The 21,043-nt window shown below is 40.8% G+C and overlaps 1 protein-coding gene and 1 long non-coding RNA gene across 8 annotated transcripts in view; one reads left to right on the forward strand and one right to left on the reverse strand.

Moving 5' to 3' along the window:
- Positions 1–19,644, forward strand: part of robo1 (roundabout, axon guidance receptor, homolog 1 (Drosophila)) — a 226,514-nt gene extending 206,870 nt beyond the window's left edge. For 5 of the 7 annotated variants that reach the window (XM_086262022.1, XM_086262019.1, XM_086262017.1 and 2 more), the window contains 13 exons: positions 2,147–2,173; positions 4,074–4,116; positions 5,704–5,858; positions 7,704–8,090; positions 8,811–8,927; positions 10,017–10,161; positions 10,421–10,651; positions 11,406–11,899; positions 12,012–12,173; positions 14,829–14,921; positions 15,057–15,332; positions 15,416–15,609; positions 17,191–19,644. In XM_086262022.1, the coding sequence (XP_086118148.1) occupies positions 2,147–2,173; positions 4,074–4,116; positions 5,704–5,858; positions 7,704–8,090; positions 8,811–8,927; positions 10,017–10,161; positions 10,421–10,651; positions 11,406–11,899; positions 12,012–12,173; positions 14,829–14,921; positions 15,057–15,332; positions 15,416–15,609; positions 17,191–17,205 (2,339 nt within the window). In that variant the 3' untranslated portion in view covers positions 17,206–19,644. The remainder of the gene's footprint in view (positions 1–2,146; positions 2,174–4,073; positions 4,117–5,703; positions 5,859–7,703; positions 8,091–8,810; positions 8,928–10,016; positions 10,162–10,420; positions 10,652–11,405; positions 11,900–12,011; positions 12,174–14,828; positions 14,922–15,056; positions 15,333–15,415; positions 15,610–17,190) is intronic. The other 2 variants (XM_086262024.1, XM_086262020.1) reach the window with 1 other exon arrangement.
- LOC147314909 (uncharacterized) overlaps positions 4,029–21,043 on the reverse strand; it is a 43,859-nt gene continuing 26,844 nt past the window's right edge. The window contains exons 2-3 of the long non-coding RNA XR_015124728.1: positions 10,467–10,676; positions 4,029–4,109 (exon numbers count right to left, since the gene is read on the reverse strand). This is a non-coding gene — a long non-coding RNA (uncharacterized LOC147314909). The remainder of the gene's footprint in view (positions 4,110–10,466; positions 10,677–21,043) is intronic.

Raw genomic sequence — 21,043 nt, forward strand, 5'->3', positions numbered from 1 at the left:
TGAGGTTCATGACATCCCCAGCCTCTGCCCGCAATATTTAGAGTATAAAGAGAGCCATTAGCCCCTCTTTCAGAGTCTCATTTATGTGTTGGCTGGCTTAATGTGTGGCCTTGGGCTGTGCAGCTGTTGCCTGTGAGTGCTACCTTCTACAGCCTCACTTCCAGGTTTAGGTTTACTGCTGATTGCCAAGGTTAGAGAAGATAGACCCTTCAATCTTGATACACACACAAACAATGATTTTAGCTGTAAATCTGTGGCTATCTGTGCTCTCAATTTACTCCAGCCATGATAAAAGTGGGAGCAGTGTCTCTCAAAGTAAAAGAGACCTCAGCTAAGCTTATCCTGATCTCCTGCACATTTACCTGTGTGGTCTGTGAGAGCTATTGTGGGGGTTTTTTTGTTATGTCTTAGATTACAGAGAAAACAAAGTGAAGACCAATATTTAATGAATGCAGTCATGATCCGAGAAGACAGTGTAGCGTAAGGTTACCTCATGTCCCGCTGTGAATCATATATGTTGATGTTTGGTCAAATTTGGAAGAAAAAAAAAGAAAGATGGAAGCTCTTTAGAAAACCAGGAGGCAGACATACCTCCCCTTTTTCTCCTCCTGGTGTTCCCAGACCACAGTCTTTGTTTTGAAAAGAGTATAATTGCAACCACATGAATCAACAATCTTCGCTAAGCTGAATTTGCATTACTGTGTATCTGTGTGTGACAGTATATGCTAGCGCCGTCTCTAAAAGATTACATTTATTTTGTCAATGCAAAATTAGTCTAAACAGCTTTCTCTTGTTTCCCTCATGACCTCATGGCGCTCTGTCATTATTCGAAATACTACAAATGACATCACTGTGTAACACAAATGTTATTATGGGATGCTACAGAAGCCTTCACATCTTTTAGCTCAAGTCATTTTTAAGAAAAGAAAGCAGCAGTTACATACAGTCACAGGTTACATACTGGTTCATCGCTCTTGGGAACAAACATCTGCGAGAATGGCAACCTGATTCTTGATTTATGCATGTTAGTCACGTTTCTATTTCTCACGACTGTTTTGGGTACGTCTCTTCTTCAAAGGCTTATCAAACAGATAATCTTTTCCAACCACTCATATCTTTCGATTTGTTTGAGCATCAAGGGGAAAGATTCAAACGTGATAAGATGATTGTGATGTTTAAAGGACATCTGTTCGCACGGGGTACTGTATGAGGTAATTATTTGAGGAAATAAAAATGTGACAGCAGCAGTAGTATCCGCTTCTTAGATGTCTCTTCGCAAAAGCAGTTTTAGTCTGAAGGCAAAGTGCAACATTTCTAAAAAATGCACATATTTAAGGCAGTGTGCTGGATGACTACCAGCATGGGGCAAAGTTGCATCAACTGGAGTGTTTACTGGAGCATTCTTAACTTCTTCAAACAGGGAAACGACTCAACTATATTTTAAAGACCATAAAAATATAGAAGTTATTAAAGAATTTAATCCACTTTCATTGGGTTTCTGAACCATTTCATAAACCAATGCTTTAAAAAAAAAAAAAAGTAATAATAAATAAAAATGAAAATGTGAAAATAATGTTGTACTAAGGCTTTCATGACCAGGCCATAATTACTTGTTGGGCTGCAATAATCTTAAAAAAAACAAAACAGAATTTGATGCATTTCTTTGCCTGCCACATGTTGTATTGAAAAAGTCACAAAGTTAAAGTTAAAAACTATAGCATGATATCAGTAATTTTTTGCAGTAAATATCAGATACTTAGGATCCTATTTTCTACAAGAGTTTTCAAAAACAGGCACCCTACTACAGTAGATGGATGTTTAATAAAGAACCCCTTCCATGCCTGTGCGAGCAATTAAGTTGTGAGGGTGATGATGTGAGTGTTGAGATAGCAACAGACATCTCAACAGTGCGAGACCTCTGAACAGCAGGCCTCCGACAGTCTGGGCCACGACTTGAACCAGCAGCTGGCTCAACATTCATTTTCCCTCTGGGATGTCTGAGAGGATCAAAGACTAGCAAGCAGCATGCAGCGTGTGAATACAGGCTATTGAAGTGTATTGCGAAACTTATACATTTTGTGGAGTTAATATTTAGAAAGATAGTTCTGATAATTCAATAACTTTCTTTCTCTGTCTTTTCCAACAGTGCCATCCTTCACTTTTACACCAACAGGTAAGCACCTTCTCCTGCAGTACATACAGTATCTATGTTTTTATAAACTCAATGTACTACAGCACAGGCCTTTTCCCATTTTCACAAACTTCTTGGAACATAAAAATACCAAACAGTGTGCTCAAAACCTTAAGCACATCTCAGTCCAGTTTCCCAACAGAAAAAGGCCAATTCAGGAAAAAAGGAGGACAAACAAAACAACACAAGAAAACAATCAGAATCTGACAATGACAGAAACACATCCCCCATAAAATCCAAAAAAAGATTCCTAAACCTATTCAAAGATCCCTTGTTTGTCCTTCAATATGTTATTCTTTCAGTGGGAAGGTTGTCCTCTTTGTTTCCTTTTAAATACAAACCAAACCAGAATATCTTATAACAACAGAAACATTTTCACTGCCGTTGGGGAAAGCGTCCTTTAATGGCTTTAACAACCACAGTCCTAATAGAATCATTAGAGAAATTACCAGCTGTAGAGAAGTTGGTGAGGAACACTTGATTAAAAAACAAAGAAAGGCCCAATTAATTGGCACAGCAATGGTCTACCTCCACATAAATATTCCAGCAAATATTTGAGCTGTTTCAGAACTTAAAGCTCAAAAAAGAGAGGCCACAGTACCAAGAATCTGTTTTATAGTAGTGGTAACTTGATCAAAGGGCTGCTGGCAACCTCAGAGGGGATTTAGGAGAATGACACACCACCAGAGTCTCCAACACACCAATTAAACAGGCAAGTGGCAGCAGAGCTAAGGAGGTTATCTGTGAGCTGAAGTGACACAGCATAAAACAGATAAAAGAAAAGCTCCTTGTATATCTGTATCTTTCTGTCCCTGCAAGTCTGTCTTTACAGTTCTCTCCACCTTCTTCTTTCACTCGTGGACTTTCATCCCTCGGAAATTCCTTGTTCCCTTGAGGTGTGCAAAAGGGTGTTGGCGGTGTTTAGCGAAATGGCAAATGTGAAACCGTGTGAATAGATAAGAGGAAGTAACAGTGAAGGAGACAATCCAGTGCACTCTGTGTTTGTTGTTCTACTGGTTGATCCTGTCTGTGCAGGGATTGTATCTACACGGTAGCAGTGCGCTTTGTGTCTGCCTTGAGGCTTGCAATCAGGTAGAATAATTTTGCAGTGGCAGGCTTGTTTCATGGAAATCTTTCAGCTGAAACATAGTCCTTGCTTGCGCGTTTAGGTTCGATTCTTTAGAGAGAAATTCCCTGCCCTGGTACTCTGTGTGAAACCAGGATTTTACTGAGCATTATACTGATTTTCATCTTTAACCAGACTGCGATAATTTAGTTTTGCATAAGATCTCCTCTGGCTACATGCAGAGACCAAACCACACACTTCCTGTTTTGAAAGAGAGACATGGAATCAACACAGCAAAGGCCCAACCTACCCCTCTTCCACCTTCTCTCCTCTCAGGGAAGAGATTGTAATTAAAGTTAGAAGTTTATCTCGCCTTCACACACACCGGCAGCTTAGAGCTCCTTGAAAGAGTCCAACTTGCAGCACACAGAGCTTCAAACACGCTGAACCCGAGCCAGACAACCAAAGAGCTCTGCATCTTTGTTCTTCATAAGCCTCTTACACATCCTCCTGCTCCTGTTGCTTCGTGTGTGCGTGTGTGTCTATGACTCAGCTGAAATGATGACACATGCATTCAATCACACACTCACTTGCTCTGATACAAAACACAAAAACACAGCACTAGCTTAAAAGCAGTTTTCTCCCAATCATTTTTCACAAAATTGGCAATTCAAAATAAATAAATAATTCAATAAGAAAATAAGTAACTCAAATAAAGAATTTTATGTTGAACTTACATGGCTGTGGTGAAAAGAAGGACATCACGACAATCATAACGTTGGTGGAATCACGACAAACTCATTTTCTCTTTTTCAGTGGCATATCAAAGAGGTGGAGAAGGTGTCAGCAGTGCTGGAAGGTAAGAGTTTGTTTAGTGTCTTTGAAAAAATATATCTTTTAAACAGGCGCATTAAGTGAATGAATGCTAAGAATGTAATTTCAAATACAAAGAATCCTTAAACCTCCGGAATATATTAGTAGGGTGTGCCTTGTGTACTTTGCTTTGACAAACACTAGGGGGAGTGCTGTGCCTTTCAAAGGTAGCACAGAGCAGAGGAGAGGGGTAAGGACTTGCATTAAGTATGTAATAATTCTACAGGAACAAAGCCCCATATAGTCTGCCAAGTGCCCATCCTTGTCCCAAATGGTGGAGAACCACATGCAACCACCAGGCTGTGCCGTAGCATCACCATAAAACATTAATGGAGCTACATGCATGTACACAGCAGCAACAGCACGCCGCCTAATGTAGTGGAATTGTGCATTTTGCATAAACAGCAAGAATGTCTGGACTTGGACCTGTATATCCATTGGATGGCATTTGGCATGTGTTCACATAACTGGTAAATAGCAGGGAAAAAACAGGAAAATATGCATTCATTCATTATGCGCTCTTTACTCTAGTCCAAAACATAGTTAATACTGTAATGTATGCGTGTGTTGTTCTTCTGTTAATGAACAGTTAGCTTGAAGCCATCATTATATTATTCAGTTGTATGACTGAATTGTCAGCTCTGCACAAAGACAATGGTTGTTCAGTATCAACATATAACTGCCAGGGTGATTGAGGAGTCATTGTGAGATTGTATTTGGCTGTACAAGACAAATGTGTTCATTACCCAAAACGAATCCAAGAAATGAGTCATTTAAGAGGGAATAAGAAAATGTAATTCATGGCTAATTCACTGTTTCGATACGCGAACCCAGAGTCACTCTATAGAGATTTGGATACTCACACAATATATGTTCCTGCATTCTTTTTGTATACTAAATTGATTCGTTCAATGAGCAAAAACAGACTGTCTTTACTTGGCTTAAGGTCCAGTAGTACAGTAGAATCCTGTTAAATGAGCCAGCTTGATTTGAATTTGAATTAAAGCTGAAAAACAGGAGACAAGACAGAGATGGATGGCAAAACAATGATAAGGATGCATTTTTCTTCCGTTGCTCAAGTCTGTTCTCCTTGTGTACAGCTTAAAGAAAACACTCTCCAATGATAGAGATATTGTGTGACACTGTGGAATCTACTCTGTGAGTATTTGTGGTTCACTGCCTGTTCAGGACGTGGATTTCGCAGCATTGGGAGAGAATTTTATCTAGCTGTCTAATCCAGGCGGATCGCTAATGCTCACGAGGGCTCAGGGAAAGTGTCATCGGCTATGGCCAAGCCAAGCACACACAATCTATTTAGCTGGGCTTTTTTCTAATGTGCTCCCTGGGCCTGTGTGTGGCCGAAAGGCAAAAAGTGCTAAAGCCGGATTTCTACTTTTCCCCTTCTTAGCTGGATAAATAAACTCACATAATCTTCTCTTTCAAATATTATGTTATTGTGGGTGTTGCAGTTCATTCACATAAATGTCACTGCGGCATTGGCTTGGTTTCTTACTATTGTTAACCATTTGGTGCCCTTTTTGTTTTTTTCCCCCCTCCTTTTTTTTGTCCACAGGCCTGGTTTACTAAACATTGGGGACTCTGCCACTCAACCCTGGCTGGCCGACACATGGCCCAACTCATGTTCCAACCACAATGACTGCAGCATCAACTGCTGCACTGCTGGCAATGGCAACAGCGACAGCAACTTGGCAACATACAGCCGACCAGGTATGCATGTTTTGTCAGTGCCGTATGTAGTCAACAACCAAAATAAACCCTCCTCTCGAAGGCAACAATGCAATCATTTGACAAAATAACTGTAGAGATAAGAAATGTAGGGAGCTGGGGGAATCTGCAGTGCAAAAGGAAGTAAAATCTGATATCTAGGTTAGCTCCCTGGAGAGTTATTCTGTGTATCGCTCCCTTCTGTAGGTCTCCACAAGAAAAACCTAGAGAAATATTAGGATTAAGAGAGGCTGTGCGCTTGTGTGTTTGATTTATCTGAGGTTAAAGTAGAGCTGTTTTAGGCAGGAAATAAAAGGAGCACACTGAGCAGGGCTCATAGCTCTACTCTGTTGCTAATCAAATTGCTCTGCTGATTTCCATACAGTTGTTATACCCGGTAATGTAATTTCCCCTAAGTGCTCAGTTATTTAAGAAATGTGCAGCGGGCGAAGGGGTCAAGGCTGGACTGCAGACGATGGCCAGAAGCAGAGAATGATAGAGGGAGAAGGGTGTACCTGGAAATGCAGATGGAAAAAGTAGTGATGAAGAATTAGTGTATGTTACAGTGAGATGTATTGGCATAAATACAGAGCAAAGATAAGATAAGTAGGGTGAGGGGGGGAAAAAGAGAACACCACCAGGTGGCCTCTAGTTTATTTAGCACTAGTACAGTTATCAACAAAGGGAAGCATATTTGGCCTCAGAATCTTATGCATTGCTGCCAAACCATACACACACACAGAGTATGATGTAGGACGTAATATTAATAATTAACAGCCATGACCAAAAAACCTCTATCCTCTGGAACTTGGATTGCAATGAAATGCTTTATGTTCTAAATTATGCACTTTGGGACTATGCCTTTAAGGGCAGCACATAATTCCTGTCCAGCTGTTCAATCCAATATCCATCCAGCCACTAAATAGTTTCTCCTGACTTCAAACCTTTCCAGTGAGGATTAATAATTCATTTTGTAGACTATAGTCAAGTTGAGTTTTTCTTTGTGCTAATCACCCCTCTGAGGTTGAAGTGTTTAACTCTACCTTAACATGGTCTGAGATGTTTAACAGGGAATAACAGGCTAGAGGCAGCCCTCACTCGCATGACACCCTGCTGTATGACACTAAGGAGCTTGCCAGACGCATGCTTTGTGTGTGTGCCAAACCTAAATTCTGAACATTAAAAGGATCACTGACTAGGTGACAGAGCAAAGAAATACGAGTTAAGGTCCCTTTATCTCAGCCATAGGGGCGCTTTCACACATCAACCTTTTGAAGTGTTTGAGCTTTTCCATGCAGCTGAAACATGAGTTACGTGGCACGAGCTGCGCGCACCTATGGCCGTCCTTGGTATTTACCGCAAGGCTGGCTCTCAGATCTGCTGGAGGATTTGAATATTTTATGAGCCAGGGAAAATTGGATCTGTCAGTGAAGCTGTGCTTTTACTGCACGCCTCATTCCAGGTCTTTGATACAGACATGTCTCCATCCCTCTCAATGAGCAAAGACGCTCCCAACCATCAGAAGAAAAAGAACACAGATGACACCTACACTGAGTCATGGGTGAAACTGAGAAGGGGGTAACATAACCTGTGTCAGTCACCTAGAGCAGATCGTCATTTTTGCAAACAAAACTGAGACTTAAAGCATAAGTAGAAATGTCTCTCTGGAAGGTGGGGATCATTCAAAAAGCTTGAGATGAAAAATGTGTTGCTTTTCTTAATTTTTTCAGCTCGACAGTAGATGAAATGATGCCTTATTGTTTGAAATCTTTTGCCAAATTGGCATACTGCTGCTAAGCTGATCAGCAGTAGAAAAGACTGACTAAATGCCCTCCTCATGTTCTTCAGCCGACTGTATCGCCAATTATAACAACCAGATGGAAAACAAGCAGACCAACCTTATGGTGCCTGAGTCAGGAGTCTATGGAGATGTAGACCTGTCCAACAAGATCAATGAGATGAAGACCTTCAACAGCCCAAACCTTAAAGATGGCCGCTTTGTAGGTCCAGGGGGCCAGCCGACACCTTATGCCACCACTCAGCTCATCCAGTCCTCCATTATGGGAAACAACATGAACTCAGACAGAGTGACTGGAGGGAGTGGAGGTGGACTCGTGGGTGGAGGAGAGGTGAATGAGAAACACTGCTGGAAGCCCCCCTCAGTCCAGCAGCAGAAACAGGAAATAAGCTCCCAGCTGCAGTACAACATCATGGAGCAAAACAAGCTGAACAAGGGTGAGTGTGTGGAATAGCCAGCAGCCATCTTTAGAGAGGCCAACTCCAAGCCATGATCTTCTTCCACTCGATTTTTCCCTCACTTCTCTCTTCTCCTGGCTGTTTCGCCCCACTCTGGATACGTGTAGAAGAGTTTCATGCTCATGTATCCCTTGGCTCTGTCTCAGTCCTTTTCATTCAACAAAAGCACCATCACTGTCTTTCTGCCTGTCTGTATGGCATTCATGCAACCTCTCCACGCAATCAAGTAGAATCTTTACTGCTAAATGAGGGCCAGGCTTGAATTGCTATCATCTTTTGGTATCTGGGGTGTCTTGTTTTATAACGAAAGCAGGTGTGAGAGTTTATCCTTGGTGTCAGATTTCTAAAGGAAAGATAAAGATAACTCAAAGATCTTTAAAGATGCTTTGAATGAAGCTATCATCACCTGGTCGTACCTGCAGAAAGGAACCACAGCTGGTGTGATAGTTTTAAGATTTCAGTGCAGCTGTTGCATGTGTTCACATACTCACATGAGAATGAATATGAAAGCATGACCTGCATGCCTCATGTGTAGCTAAATACATAGTTCTCGGTGTAATCTCATTTCACTCCATATATTGTTTAACGTTTCTAATGTAAAGCGGTGATCTTTGTTTAGTACAAAGTAGTCGTCTTTGTGGTGTCCCTGTTTGCCTGCCTCCCTGCAATAACTATATCCTTCACTATCCTCACCACCAGATCGCTACAGAGGAGGTGACAGCCCTATGCCAGCCACAATTCCCTACAGCCAGACTCATGACAGCCACACTGGGGGCTCCTACAACAGCTCTGACCGGGGCAGCAGTAGTACCTCCGGTAAGATGGTTAGAGGATCAAGGACAGGAGTTTTTTCAGGTCGGGCAGTCGGCTGTTATACAAATCAACACAGACTCTCATTCGATGTTCGCAGGAAGAAAAAAAAAAAGGCAAAATATTATTTTTCCAGCTAAATTATTACTATGAATTCTATAATCACATATACCCTCAAGCTCCATTTTAAAATCCCAGTTTTCTCAAAGGCTTTAAATCACTTTGAGCCACTAATAAAATATGCTTTCAATCGTAATTTGATTAATTTGCATGTTAGCCCATCTTGAAGCAAAGCCTTCAGTGTGGAAACATGGTGAATAAAACAAGTGCCAACAGTACTTTGAAACAAAGGCATGAGAGCATGTTTCCATTGTTTTTTGTTTTCTTTATGCAACATCATCCAAGGATGTTTAAAGCAAATTAGATAAAAGGAAATGCATCTTCAAATTATTTTGTGTTTGTTATTCTGCTTTGTACTTTTTATTTCTGTGTTTGTCCTTGCTTATTTTGCATTACTTCCGTTAATTGGCTTTACTTTAATTCCAGTATGGAGCAGCCTAATTTCATCATGGCCTCAATGTCTGTCTTTGGACAAGGACAAATGATAACACATTGCAGACGGCATGCAACACTGCCACCTTAATGCCATGTATCCATTCTGATATTGCGTTTGAAGTTCAAGCCATTAAGGAGCAGCCTTTAGTGCTGCCTGCACATCACAGCTCATTGGTTCACAATTTTAATAGTTTTCTATTAATTGGACCCTTTTCTGCTGTTTTCCTTCTACCTTTTCTCTTCATACTGGGTTATACCCCTTCAGGGAAATAGCTGTTTTATAGTATTTCCCCTCATTTAATTTCTGAGCAGTATGGGCATACTTACATAAATTGGAGAGTTGCATTAGCCTTTTCACTCTCACATGTAAAATTATCGTTTTCTTGTCAGTCAGCCTTATTAATGTCAATTGTCTCTGCTGTCAGTATCTTTGTTACCTTGTGATTTCTCCAGCATTAATAATTGATGTGATTTTTAGAGACAGAGAGTATGTGTATCTGTAGCGGTCCTGTGAATGATCGTTTTCCCTTTTGTGAACAGGGAGTCAGGGTCAAAAGAAGGGAGTGCGCACCCCCAAAGTACCCAAACAAAGCACAATGAATTGGGCTGACCTTCTGCCCCCTCCTCCTGCAAACCCACCCCCAACTCGGAACACAGAGGAATACTCTCTACCGATGGAAGAAAGGTGGGACATGTCTAAATGGTCATCTGATCTGACAGTATATTTAAATACTAGTTCATTGTGGCTGCCTTTTCTCCACATTCATTCCAAACAATTGCCCCGAGCATTTTCTGTCCATTAGTGCTAGGTTCATGTCAGACTCTGATAGAAGGCTGACATGAATATTTAGAGGATGTTTTCTGGCTTCAATAAAAAAAAAAAAACATTCATGTTTTTGCTGAGTGATATGAAGGTAATGAGGCTTGTTTCTCTCTGCTGGCAGCTGTGATCCAGACATGCAGTGCCCCATGCCCCCCTCTCACATGTACCTGCAGCCTGATGAGCTGGAGGAGGAAGAAGAGATGGAGAGGGGGCCCACTCCTCCCATCCGTGGGGCAGCTTCTTCCCCTGCTGCCGTGTCTTACAGTCACCAGTCCACAGCCACTCTCACCCCCTCACCCCAGGAGGAGATGCAGCCGATGCTCCAGGATGCCCCAGACAGCCATGAACGCAGGTACAGCAGCATGATGTCAAGCTGTCTGCAAGAATAAAGTAGCAGAATAAGAGCACTCAGCTGCTGAAAAGAAAAAAAAATCCTCAAGAAATGTATCTATTCTCTAAAGCCTCATAAAGAAACATGATTTACTTTGCATTTGAAATTCATGGCTGTTTTCCTGATTGAGCCCATTAAACTCCATGTATATCGTCTGTATATTGTGTGCACCGTTGGCCATTTTTCAAAAGCATATCTTAGGTTTTAGACTGATTTCTTACCTTCTAGGGAGTCATTTGTTGCAGTTCATTTCAGTATAGTACGGGGATTCAAGCAGTAGAACATTTAGGGGTTTTTTTGTTTTTTTTTTAAATGTGTTTCAAATAGGTAGCACATCAGCGTAAATTTAGTCAAATGTATTTTTGTCAGTGATTATAATTGTGCAGAAATCCAGCTGTGAGATAGAACTGTTTTGGAAAACTCATCCCTGTTATTGTGCCTGAAGGGGGGGGGATGCCATAATGAATTTGAAGTTCATCTTCCACAGAGAAGCCATTTTAAAATAAATTAGCAAATTCACATCATTGGGGTGATCAAAACTTAACTTCTAATGTGACATCAGAAGATCATCAGCATCATCAACAGTAAAGCACCTCATTTGTAGTCAATTGGCTAAAACATGGGACGATTAGGTTGTTTTTTCCATAACTGGGTAACTATGATTTAATGATGCAAAAAACTCTACAGTTTATGAGTTTCTTCTCATTTTTTATAGGCGCCATGCTGTGAGCCCCCCACCCCCTCCCAGGCCCATGTCTCCTTCACACACATATGGGTATATCAACACCCCGTTAGCCTTGGACACGGATGGTATGGAGGAGGAGGACATACTGGAGGAAGAGGAGGACGGCGATGAGACAGATGCAGAGGTGGCTAAGATGCACTACCACCACACCCACCCCCACACAAACCCTCACCATCCCCAGATGCATCCACGGAGGTTGCTGCTACGAGGGCTAGAACAGACGCCTGCATCCAGCATGGGGGACCTGGAGAGCTCAGTGACGGGCTCCATGATCAACGGATGGGGGTCAGCTTCCGAAGAGGATAATGTCTCTTCGGGGAGATCCAGTGCAGTCAGCTCATCAGATGGATCCTTCTTCACAGACGCCGACTTTGCTCAAGCGGTTGCTGCAGCTGCAGAGTATTCAGGCCTCAGGGTGGCAAAGTACCATAATTCACAGGGCCAAGAAGTTGGGGGAGCGTCGGGTAAAGTAGACCACTTTTATAGGAAATAATTTAATTTTATTGCAATAATTTTATTCTCTTGCTGTCCAAGAAAAAGAGGGGAAAAAAACTATTGTTCTGTTTCTTTTGTCAGCACGAAAATACCAAATAAACCCATCAAGTCACCGTCCTGGCAGCCCGGTGTCTACAGACAGTAACATGAGTATGGCCGCTGTACACAGGAGGCCTCCTAAAAAGCAGAAACAACATCCAGTAGGTCATCCAGCGAACCAGAGACGTGAAGTTTTCAATGAAGGTACACATCTTTTAATTACATCTAGTTATATTTAAAACAGGCTCATTTGATATTGTAGAGTACTAAGATAAAATAGTAAAAATCCTTTCTGACAATTAAGTAAAAACATTTCAGGTTCAAGTAATAGTCATCCAGAATTACAAGTCTTGTTTTAACGAATATTTCTTTCAGGTCTTTTTTTGTTTAAAGCCTATGGTTGGTGTGTGTGTGTGTGTGTGTGTGTGTGTGTGTGTGTGTGTGTGTGTGTGTGTTATGCAGCATCTAAAAATGATCAATTATCAAGAAAATTAAATGTTTATCATCTCCATCCGGTCACACACAGTCTCTTTATCACTTATCATTATTTACACAGACAAGTGGCAGCAGTTTAGCTGTATCCCACAAGTACACAGATGGTCAGTTTGTATCAATGCTGCTCCTATATTTCCTGTAAAGATATGGAAGGGAGAAGTGCAGTTATCTGTGACAGAGTGTCTGTAAATGACTGAGTATGGGTGTGCTGTAAGCCAGAATTTTAATCATCTTCTCTCATGTGTTTATGCGCATGCATACGTGGCTTCACTCCTAATCTGTGGCAGGGCTGAACAGATCGGGCGAGTGGTGGGCTGGAGGCCAGGGCCATGGTGGGAAGAAATTGAGGGGGGTTGTCTCACGGGGGCTCTGCCCAGCTTGGAGATGCTGACACTAGGATGTCTCTCTACTCTAGCCACTAATGAAATGGATCAAGGTGCTGTGGCTCATACTGAAGCATCACCTAGCTCAGTAGGGGTGGAACATAAACTAAAAAGAGGCTAAATACTGGAACAGCTGCACAGAGAAGGAAAAGCTTTAACCTTGTTAAGGGACAGAGCAATTAACATTTTATAGCACCATCATTTAAAACTCAGAAGCCTACCGCCTACCAACCTGTTTTTCCCCACTTCCTTTCTGCTTTGATCTTGTGGAAAGATCTTTTTTTTTTTTAATTATTATTATTTATCTGTATTTGAGAATGTGCACATTGTCACTCCTGTGTGTACAGTATGTGCTGTCCCAGAGCTGGCTCTCCTCTTAGTGTCAGGTGTCCTTGAGTGTTGGAAGCACTTGACAGGGAGATTTAATATCCAGCTCACTGGGAGCCAGACCAGCTATATCACTGCAGAACCCCCCCCCCCCCCCCCCGCCCCAAAAACCATCATCCTTATATCCTGGCTTCCTCCCCATCCGCTGCCCCTCCCATTGGCGTGATCTCTCCATCCCACTCCACTCTCCTCTCCTTTCCTGCTCTGCTCCGTCTTTGTTTGAGCAAGGAGGGGGCGTACTGACAGCTCTGCAGTTCTGTCTGCCTATCAGTCCTCCTGCTGATTACATTTGATCTGAATGGATTGTTTTTCATTTAGAGTTTATTGCCTCCCCTGCCCCCAACCACCCACCCACCCTCCCACCCTACAGACCCCGTCTGTGGTTTGGAATACTGCTTCTGAGGTGATAGGTAAAAAAGATTTAATGAAATTTAAAAGAAAGGAAACAAACCCTGTTTTCTAGGCACAAATTACATTTACAGAGGCAAACACATATCTGTCATTTGTTTATATATCCCTGAGGTGTCCTAATTTCTTTAGGTTAAGACTGCTAACCAGAAAAAAAAAATCAACACCTCTACCCCTGCACCTCAGCAGCCTCACTTCCCTACTACTTATCCTTTTTTGACCTAGTCATTTCTTTTGTTTGCACAGTTGATGTGAAGTTATATTCTCTCCATGATTCATATTATGTTTGACTCTGATGCCTTTGTCTGCTTCCTCACCGAACTTAACCCTTTCCTTTCTCTTCCGATATGCTTCAGCCTTGCCTGCCTAATTAACCACCAGACCCTCAGATTAATCCTCCTTGGCAAGCTCTGAGACAGTTTCAGATCTGAGCTCTGTTCTCGCCGATATTTCCTCGTAAATCTAAAAGGCGCTCAGCTCCTCCGTTGTAGCAAGCTATAGCTCAAAGACTGTGGCATTGATCGGACTCTGACTGAGGCAGAACTCAGGAGGCAAGACAGATATTAAAAAACTGCAGACGCCTCTCTGCTATATGATATTGACCATCCCTTTTGTATTCAAGGGGAGTGGAGGATAATCAGGAAAGTGTATTGAAGCTTCACTATACTGCTAAAACAACACAGCAAAGACATTACCAGCCCCATTAGCTTGTTGTGTTTAAAAAAAAAAAAAAAAGAATAAAAATCTTTGATTCTTCTAATCCAGTTTTGTCTTAAAGTCTGTGAGGTAGCCACTGAGATCTTAAGTGTAAGAGCTGACGCTCACTATGTTTAATAACGTTCTAATCCAATGTGGATTATGGGTCTGGCTGCCAACAAAACCATCCTCCAGGTTGGTAGCTGATTAGAAGATGAAATGCCATTGATCGCAAGCAGACAAGGCTTTTGCTCTGCGTTTTGTTTAGATAGCCGTGTGATGTGTGAGAGGCCAGGCGGCTCACTGGCTGGTCTCATATGAATAATGGCTCAAGGACAAGCAGCATTGATTCATCGACAGAAGAAGTCGAATAGGCCAGAGAGGCAGCTGCTGACCGTCACACTCCCCTCCTCTCTTGCTCAAATCTCATAACTCTCTGGCAGATTCAGCCTCTCTAATGTCATCTGTTCTGTTTACTGTCTGTTTGGAGGAGTTTCCGTTCAGCATGGCTATGTCTGCAGCTCTGGGTGTATGTACACACATCACAGCTGTGTTTGTGCATCACCTTGCAGGTGTGAGACAAGTGAGTGACAGATGATACACACTAAAGTTTCATAAGTACACAGATCTTGTTCTCCAGTCTGTTGCAATTTTCTAAACTCTTGTGGGGTTTTATTTTGTTTTTAATGTGCTTTTGCTTCCTGTGTTTATTTTTCAGATCTCCCACCTCCACCCATCCCCCCTCCAGCAGTGCTCAAGTCCCCTACACACCCTTCCAAGGTAGCTCTGGAGGGCCGGGGAGTGATTTCCCCCAAAGCCGGTGAAGGTCGAGACAAGAGAGGAGGAACAGGGGGATATCGAGCCCGAGAGGACTCGGACCCCAGAACCAGCTCATCTGAACGCAAAGATGCTCAGGATAGACAAAAGACTGCTCACGGAGGGAAAGGGAATAAACATGAGAGTAGCACTACCAACAAAGCACGCCAGCATGCAGGTACTACGATAGTTACAGCATAAAGGAATTCTTCAGTCCGATGGGTAGCACCTTGATTCTTAACTATTGTTCCCTGTTTATAGGTTCAGAAGACATTATGCCGTATAGCCGACCACAGTTCCCTACAGTCAACAGCCCCCGAGACCCAAGCTCCTCTAGCTCCATGTCCTCCCGGGGCTCAGGGGGCCGGCGGAGAGGAGAAGGAGGGCGAAGGAACCCTGCAGATATGGGCCTCAACACCTCCAGAGCCTTCCAACCAGGAGATGAAGAGATAGAGGTAAAGGGTAGTCTTAGATTCTACTTCTCTGAAATATACTTGATGGGCATCTGCATTCTACTTGAGTAATGTCAAAGACAATGTCCCATGTTTGCATCTGTTAATTTTGGCAAGAGATTGAATACAGTTTTTGGACAATGACACAATCTTTGTCATTTTTGGCTCTCTACACCATCAGACTGTATAGAGCCAACTTTATTTCAACGGCTCTATATTTTAAATCAAGGTATTTTTACCAAACATATTGCATTAGTTGTTTGGCAATTTTCAGAGGCTGAAAAGGAATTGGACAACTGACTGACAAATAGTGTAGTAGGCAGGTTAAGTCTCAATAACTGGAAGTCTTAACATGAGGAAAAAAAGATCATCATGCAAAAGAGGGAAAGACACTACTGGCTAAAAGCCAAAATAAACCTATCAGAGAGAAAGCAAAAATTATAGTAATGGCCCAAATCCATATTTGTTAAAAACAAGGAATGCACTAGGCAGCTCAGCAATACCAAAAGGCCTGAAAGACCAATGAAAACACCTGAAGTGAATGACCACAAAATTCTTTCCTTGGTTAGGAAAAACCCTATGCAATAGTTAGCTAGTCTTAAGGAGGTAGACATATCACATAAAAGAGCACAGTTCTTCTGGACAAAAAGAAAAAAAGAAAACAAAAATAAAACCAAAATTATCTTGTACCAGAATGGCGTGAAAAGGAAAGTAATTAGTAGGATTGCAACAGTTCCTGATCAAAAACACAGCAAAAATGGGTACGTACAGCCGCCAATGAAACTGGGTCACTAGCGTTTATTTATGATGCGACTGCTGATAGAAGTAGATGGATTCATTCTGTACAGGGATATACTCTCAGCTCAGCTCAGGTTCAACCAACAGACAACACTTCACAGTCCAAATCTCTTTCTCTTATATTTAATATAACCACATTATGGACGGACAAGCGCCTGTTTTTATGCGTTGTCATTAGCAACAACGACAGTAACAGCATCGTGTGTCCGCTTGTTTAAGTTCCACATAAACCTTTCACAATAAAGCTCAAGAGCCTGTTGAGACTTTTCAAAATAAACTGAATCACGTGAAAGAGCAGATTATTAACGGATGAGAAGTAAAAAAGAGCCACCAGGTGCTAAAAAAATAAACCTTGGAGTCAAACGTTAGAACAGGCTTTTCCCCGCAGCACGCCGTGTAATAAATACTCACAAAGAAAACGGCGGCCGTTACAACTTATGTCTAAAAATGTATCGTTTCATGCATCAGTTAAAACACTCGACTCCAGGTAAAGGACGTGCAGCTGGAAACACTTCCCCCAAGTCGAGCTGCCCGAGATTCACAGAATTTACAGAAAATGTTACATGGCCAGTGATGGCCTGGCTGAACAAAACGGCTTTTGGTGATGTCTATGACTTTAATAAGGTATTGATTGCAAAGAATCAAAATCCTTTGCAGCCAATAATTTCGTATATAAAATACTTTTGTTTAAATTGTCCTCCAACAATGGGATACACAGATACAGATCTACAGTGAGTCAATATTGGCTGACCTTTGTGCTAACCAAAATGTTTTTGTTTTTCCCAGATGGTAGAAAGCTGAAGGAGGAGGAAAAGGACAGACTGTTCTGATTTTTTGTCCAAGAATGGAGCACCATTGTTTCTCTTACAGTTTTAAATATCTTAGTATTTCACCATCATGTTGGCTGCCCTCATACTGTACATCAGTAGTGTTTCTTTACATCTGGAAAACAGACCAATGTTGTTTTTTTTCTAACTTATCATTTTATATGTCCATTGAAAAAAACGAAAGAGTGAAGAATAAAATGGTGCATTCAAAACAAAATACACAGTAGTATATTTATGTATAATTCCAATGCAATATGGAGTGAACTCTTACTCCAGATATTGACATGACTCAGCTTGCCTTGAAAAGAACTTTGGAAAGCCCATACAGTGAGATGTTACTGTAATAAATTAGCTGCAAGCAGAGAGAGGTGGACTGTCTGTAAATATACATGTATACATGATGTCTTCTTGTTTTACCCATTGTGGTACCTCAAAATTGTCTTCCTTGTTTTATTTTTTGCAAATTCTAATTTTATTATGCCAGTAAATATAATTATTTTATCAATTCCATCCATGTTGTAAATTGCTATATTATTTAGCTTCCCCAAGAAAGTGCCACTTTGGGATTTTTCCTTTTTTTTTTTTTTATAATGCACTGTTATGTTTTGTGTTGTCATCAATGTTTGTTGTTTGTTTTACTTTGGTTTTAAAAGCACAATCACTAAACTTTATTTTAAACCATTCTATCTATTAACCTTTTTGTCTTACTGGAGGAAAACAGGTATGACAAAAGAGTCTAGTTAATCCTGATGATGATGATGATGATGATGTTGTAGGTAAAGATTGCCGTTTACAAAGGCTGTGCTTGAAAGGAGACTCCTTATGTTGTGATTGTCTTCCTCTCCAGTTCTGACACAAGTGATGACAACAACAGTTAATGTGAGTCATAGCTGCAATGTAAATACCTTTTCACATTGACCATAAACTCAGCTATTGCACATTAATTGAAATGGTAATGCTGACTCCGAATGCACTTAAATGAATGTCAAATACAGGAAAAATGTCACTTTGGGAATCTGGAGAGGTTGTAATTGGACAAGAAGAGTCTCTTTTCTTGATACTAAAGGGCTGATTGAGCCCTGTTTTAAGGAGAAAGGGTGCTGTTGTTTATTCATAGGACATCTGCAAACATTTGTTTCGTAAAGCAAAAAAGTAAAAAGAACTTTAAAAAAAGATGAATAAAAAAAAAAGTTCAAATTATAAATGTTCCTTTGGTCATTTGTCAGTATTTTCTGAAAGGATAAGCCTATATCCTTTTTTTTTAAAAGCTCAAATCCACAAAAAGGTTAAGACCAACAATTTGTTATTCTATGACTCAACATCCATTTTCCTTTGGTGTTTTTGGCACAACCCCACTCCTACTGAAGAATCTTTCCAGCCATCAGATTTCTACCGCTTATCCAGAATTTATTCCCAGGAACACTTTCCAACTCCTGCAGGGATCCTGAGGCTTTCCCAGGCCTCCTAGTTTGGTGTTTTTGGAAAAACCCCAAACAAAGCTAAAGTTTGTACAACTCATATCGAAACCGTTACAAGGCAGGGAGAAAAAAAAAAAAAGACAATGTCATAATGACACAGATGATCGCACCATAGACTCAATTATGTGCAATTATGCCCCCTCAGCATAAGAATGGGGGGGGGGGGAAAAAAAAACAAAAAAAAAAAAACAACAACCTATGTATTGCCCTGTTTTCTTTTCCTAAGAAGTAGTGATGTGCGATTCCACTGATTTCCTTTCCGATCCGATACCAAGTAAAATTCAGGGTGGTATCGACGATATTGATCCGATACAGATACTTTGTACAAAAAATTATTTTATTTATTGTATTGCTATTGTATAGCTTCATAATGATAACAGGACATTAGACTACTTGTTCTTATCACTTGACAATGCAGAATTATCATATAGAAATTCAAAAACTGAAGCTGTGTGCTATTTGAACACGTTTCTTGCCTGCGGTACTAAAGGACTCCGTGAGAGACGTCTGTCTCGCCCTAGCAGCACCCGTCCCTCTCCTCCTCTTCAGTTCGCCTCAACATAAGCTCGTCATATTCTGTGATATGATTTACTGAGGTATTTGACGAGGTTAGTGGTGTTGCCACAACACCTCACTGTCTTGCCACCTGTATCGCAAACCACGACTCGGCTGTTTGTGGAGGTAAAATACGTCCGCACATGACTCCATTTACGATCAGTCATTGTTGTGAGTGCGCACTCGGGGCAGCGACACATTTATACAGTCGCATATGATTATGAAAGGCGGAAGAGGAAGTAGTTCCTTCCAATGTAGACAATCTGAATGATATAGTTTCTTTCCACTGTGTTCCTGTTAATGATAAACTACAAATCTACCCTAAATTACTAAAATATCTACATTTTATTATGAGAATCGATTCTAGAACATAAATGACTGGTATCGGAGGAATCTATATTTCAGTATCGATCTGCACATCACTACTAAGAAGCTGCCTCCATTTTCTTGTCTGCAAGTAAGAAACACACTAAGAAACAGTATTGTGTACCAACACACATCACCGTTAAGGGAACACAGAACCAAGTTTTTATAAGCTGCCCACCTGCGCACACATCTTTCATCACGGCACAAAAGGAGCTGCTGCTGGCAGTAAGAACTGAAAAACTGTGATACTCTCTGCACGTCTGCAGCAAGCATTTTGTCACTATTGGGTCAAATATCTAAATGGCAGTTTTAGCCTTTTATACTGTAACAGGTCTGTGCTACATCAAATCATTTGGAGTCATTTGCAAGTTTTTGCATCATATCGCAATATTGTTCCTATAGTGCACAAAACAATGAGGCAACCCTTCTTGACTAGATCCTAGATGGAAAATACTTTTCAGTCTTATAATGTGACAATATTGTGCAGCTCCTGACAAGTTAGAAAGGTTAAGTTACTTTAGTGACTGTTAAACTAAAGGGTTTCTTTACGGTTTTACTTAAAACCAAAAGATAAAATAACTTATAAATGCAGATAAACAATTTTTTTTCACTGCATCATCAGGAACATGAGCCAACATTTTTCCAAATATCGGAACAGAATTTTGAGGACATGTTGTGCAACTCTAATACCACAGACTTATAAACAGAGTAAAGCATGTTGACAATATGCAGCTTTTAATCATTTATATTATTTTTGCATTACTAAATACTGGATAACTCCCAGGCTGCTAAATACAGCCAACACCACATTTTAACTTTTCAAAATAAGAAACTAAAATAATGTGCAAAATGTGATCCACTTTCCACTTTGATCTCTCAGTTGCATATAGCTGACACCCCCCACTGCCAACCCCCCAAAACGTTGTCAGGATTTCCAGAGCATTTTCTAGAGTATTGCACAACATAAGCAATGAGATGTTCAATTCGTTTTTAGCACTTTTCAAAAACATAAACAGGATTTCTATTAATTTCCCATTTCTGACTAATCAATAATGTGTGCGAAGTATACAAAACTATTTCTGCTGGTGTAATAAATGATTCATAAAAGGCACACATTTATTTTAATGATATATTTACCATAAATGTAATTGATCATAATGACCCAAGTGTAATTGCATCAGCTACATTAAACACTTTTAATGAGAACTAATATGAGCTGACCTCAACCAAAAGTATACAATGTACTTCAACAACACCATCAAGGAGGGAACTATCAATATTCTTGGCTCAGTCGCTAAATAGCCATTTCTGTTCTGTACTGTAGCTATTCAAATGTATTACCTAATGCCAATTCCATTAGTGTTCTCCATTACTCACAATATCAGCATGCCATGTCATTCAGTAAAGGCATTT

The sequence above is a fragment of the Aulonocara sp. 'chitande type north' Nkhata Bay genome, linkage group LG14 (genome assembly GCF_057382095.1).
Source record: "Aulonocara sp. 'chitande type north' Nkhata Bay isolate Kocher_YH1m ecotype deep benthic linkage group LG14, A_spYH_male_GT1.1, whole genome shotgun sequence".
Classification (NCBI taxonomy): Eukaryota; Metazoa; Chordata; class Actinopteri; order Cichliformes; family Cichlidae; genus Aulonocara; species Aulonocara sp. 'chitande type north' Nkhata Bay.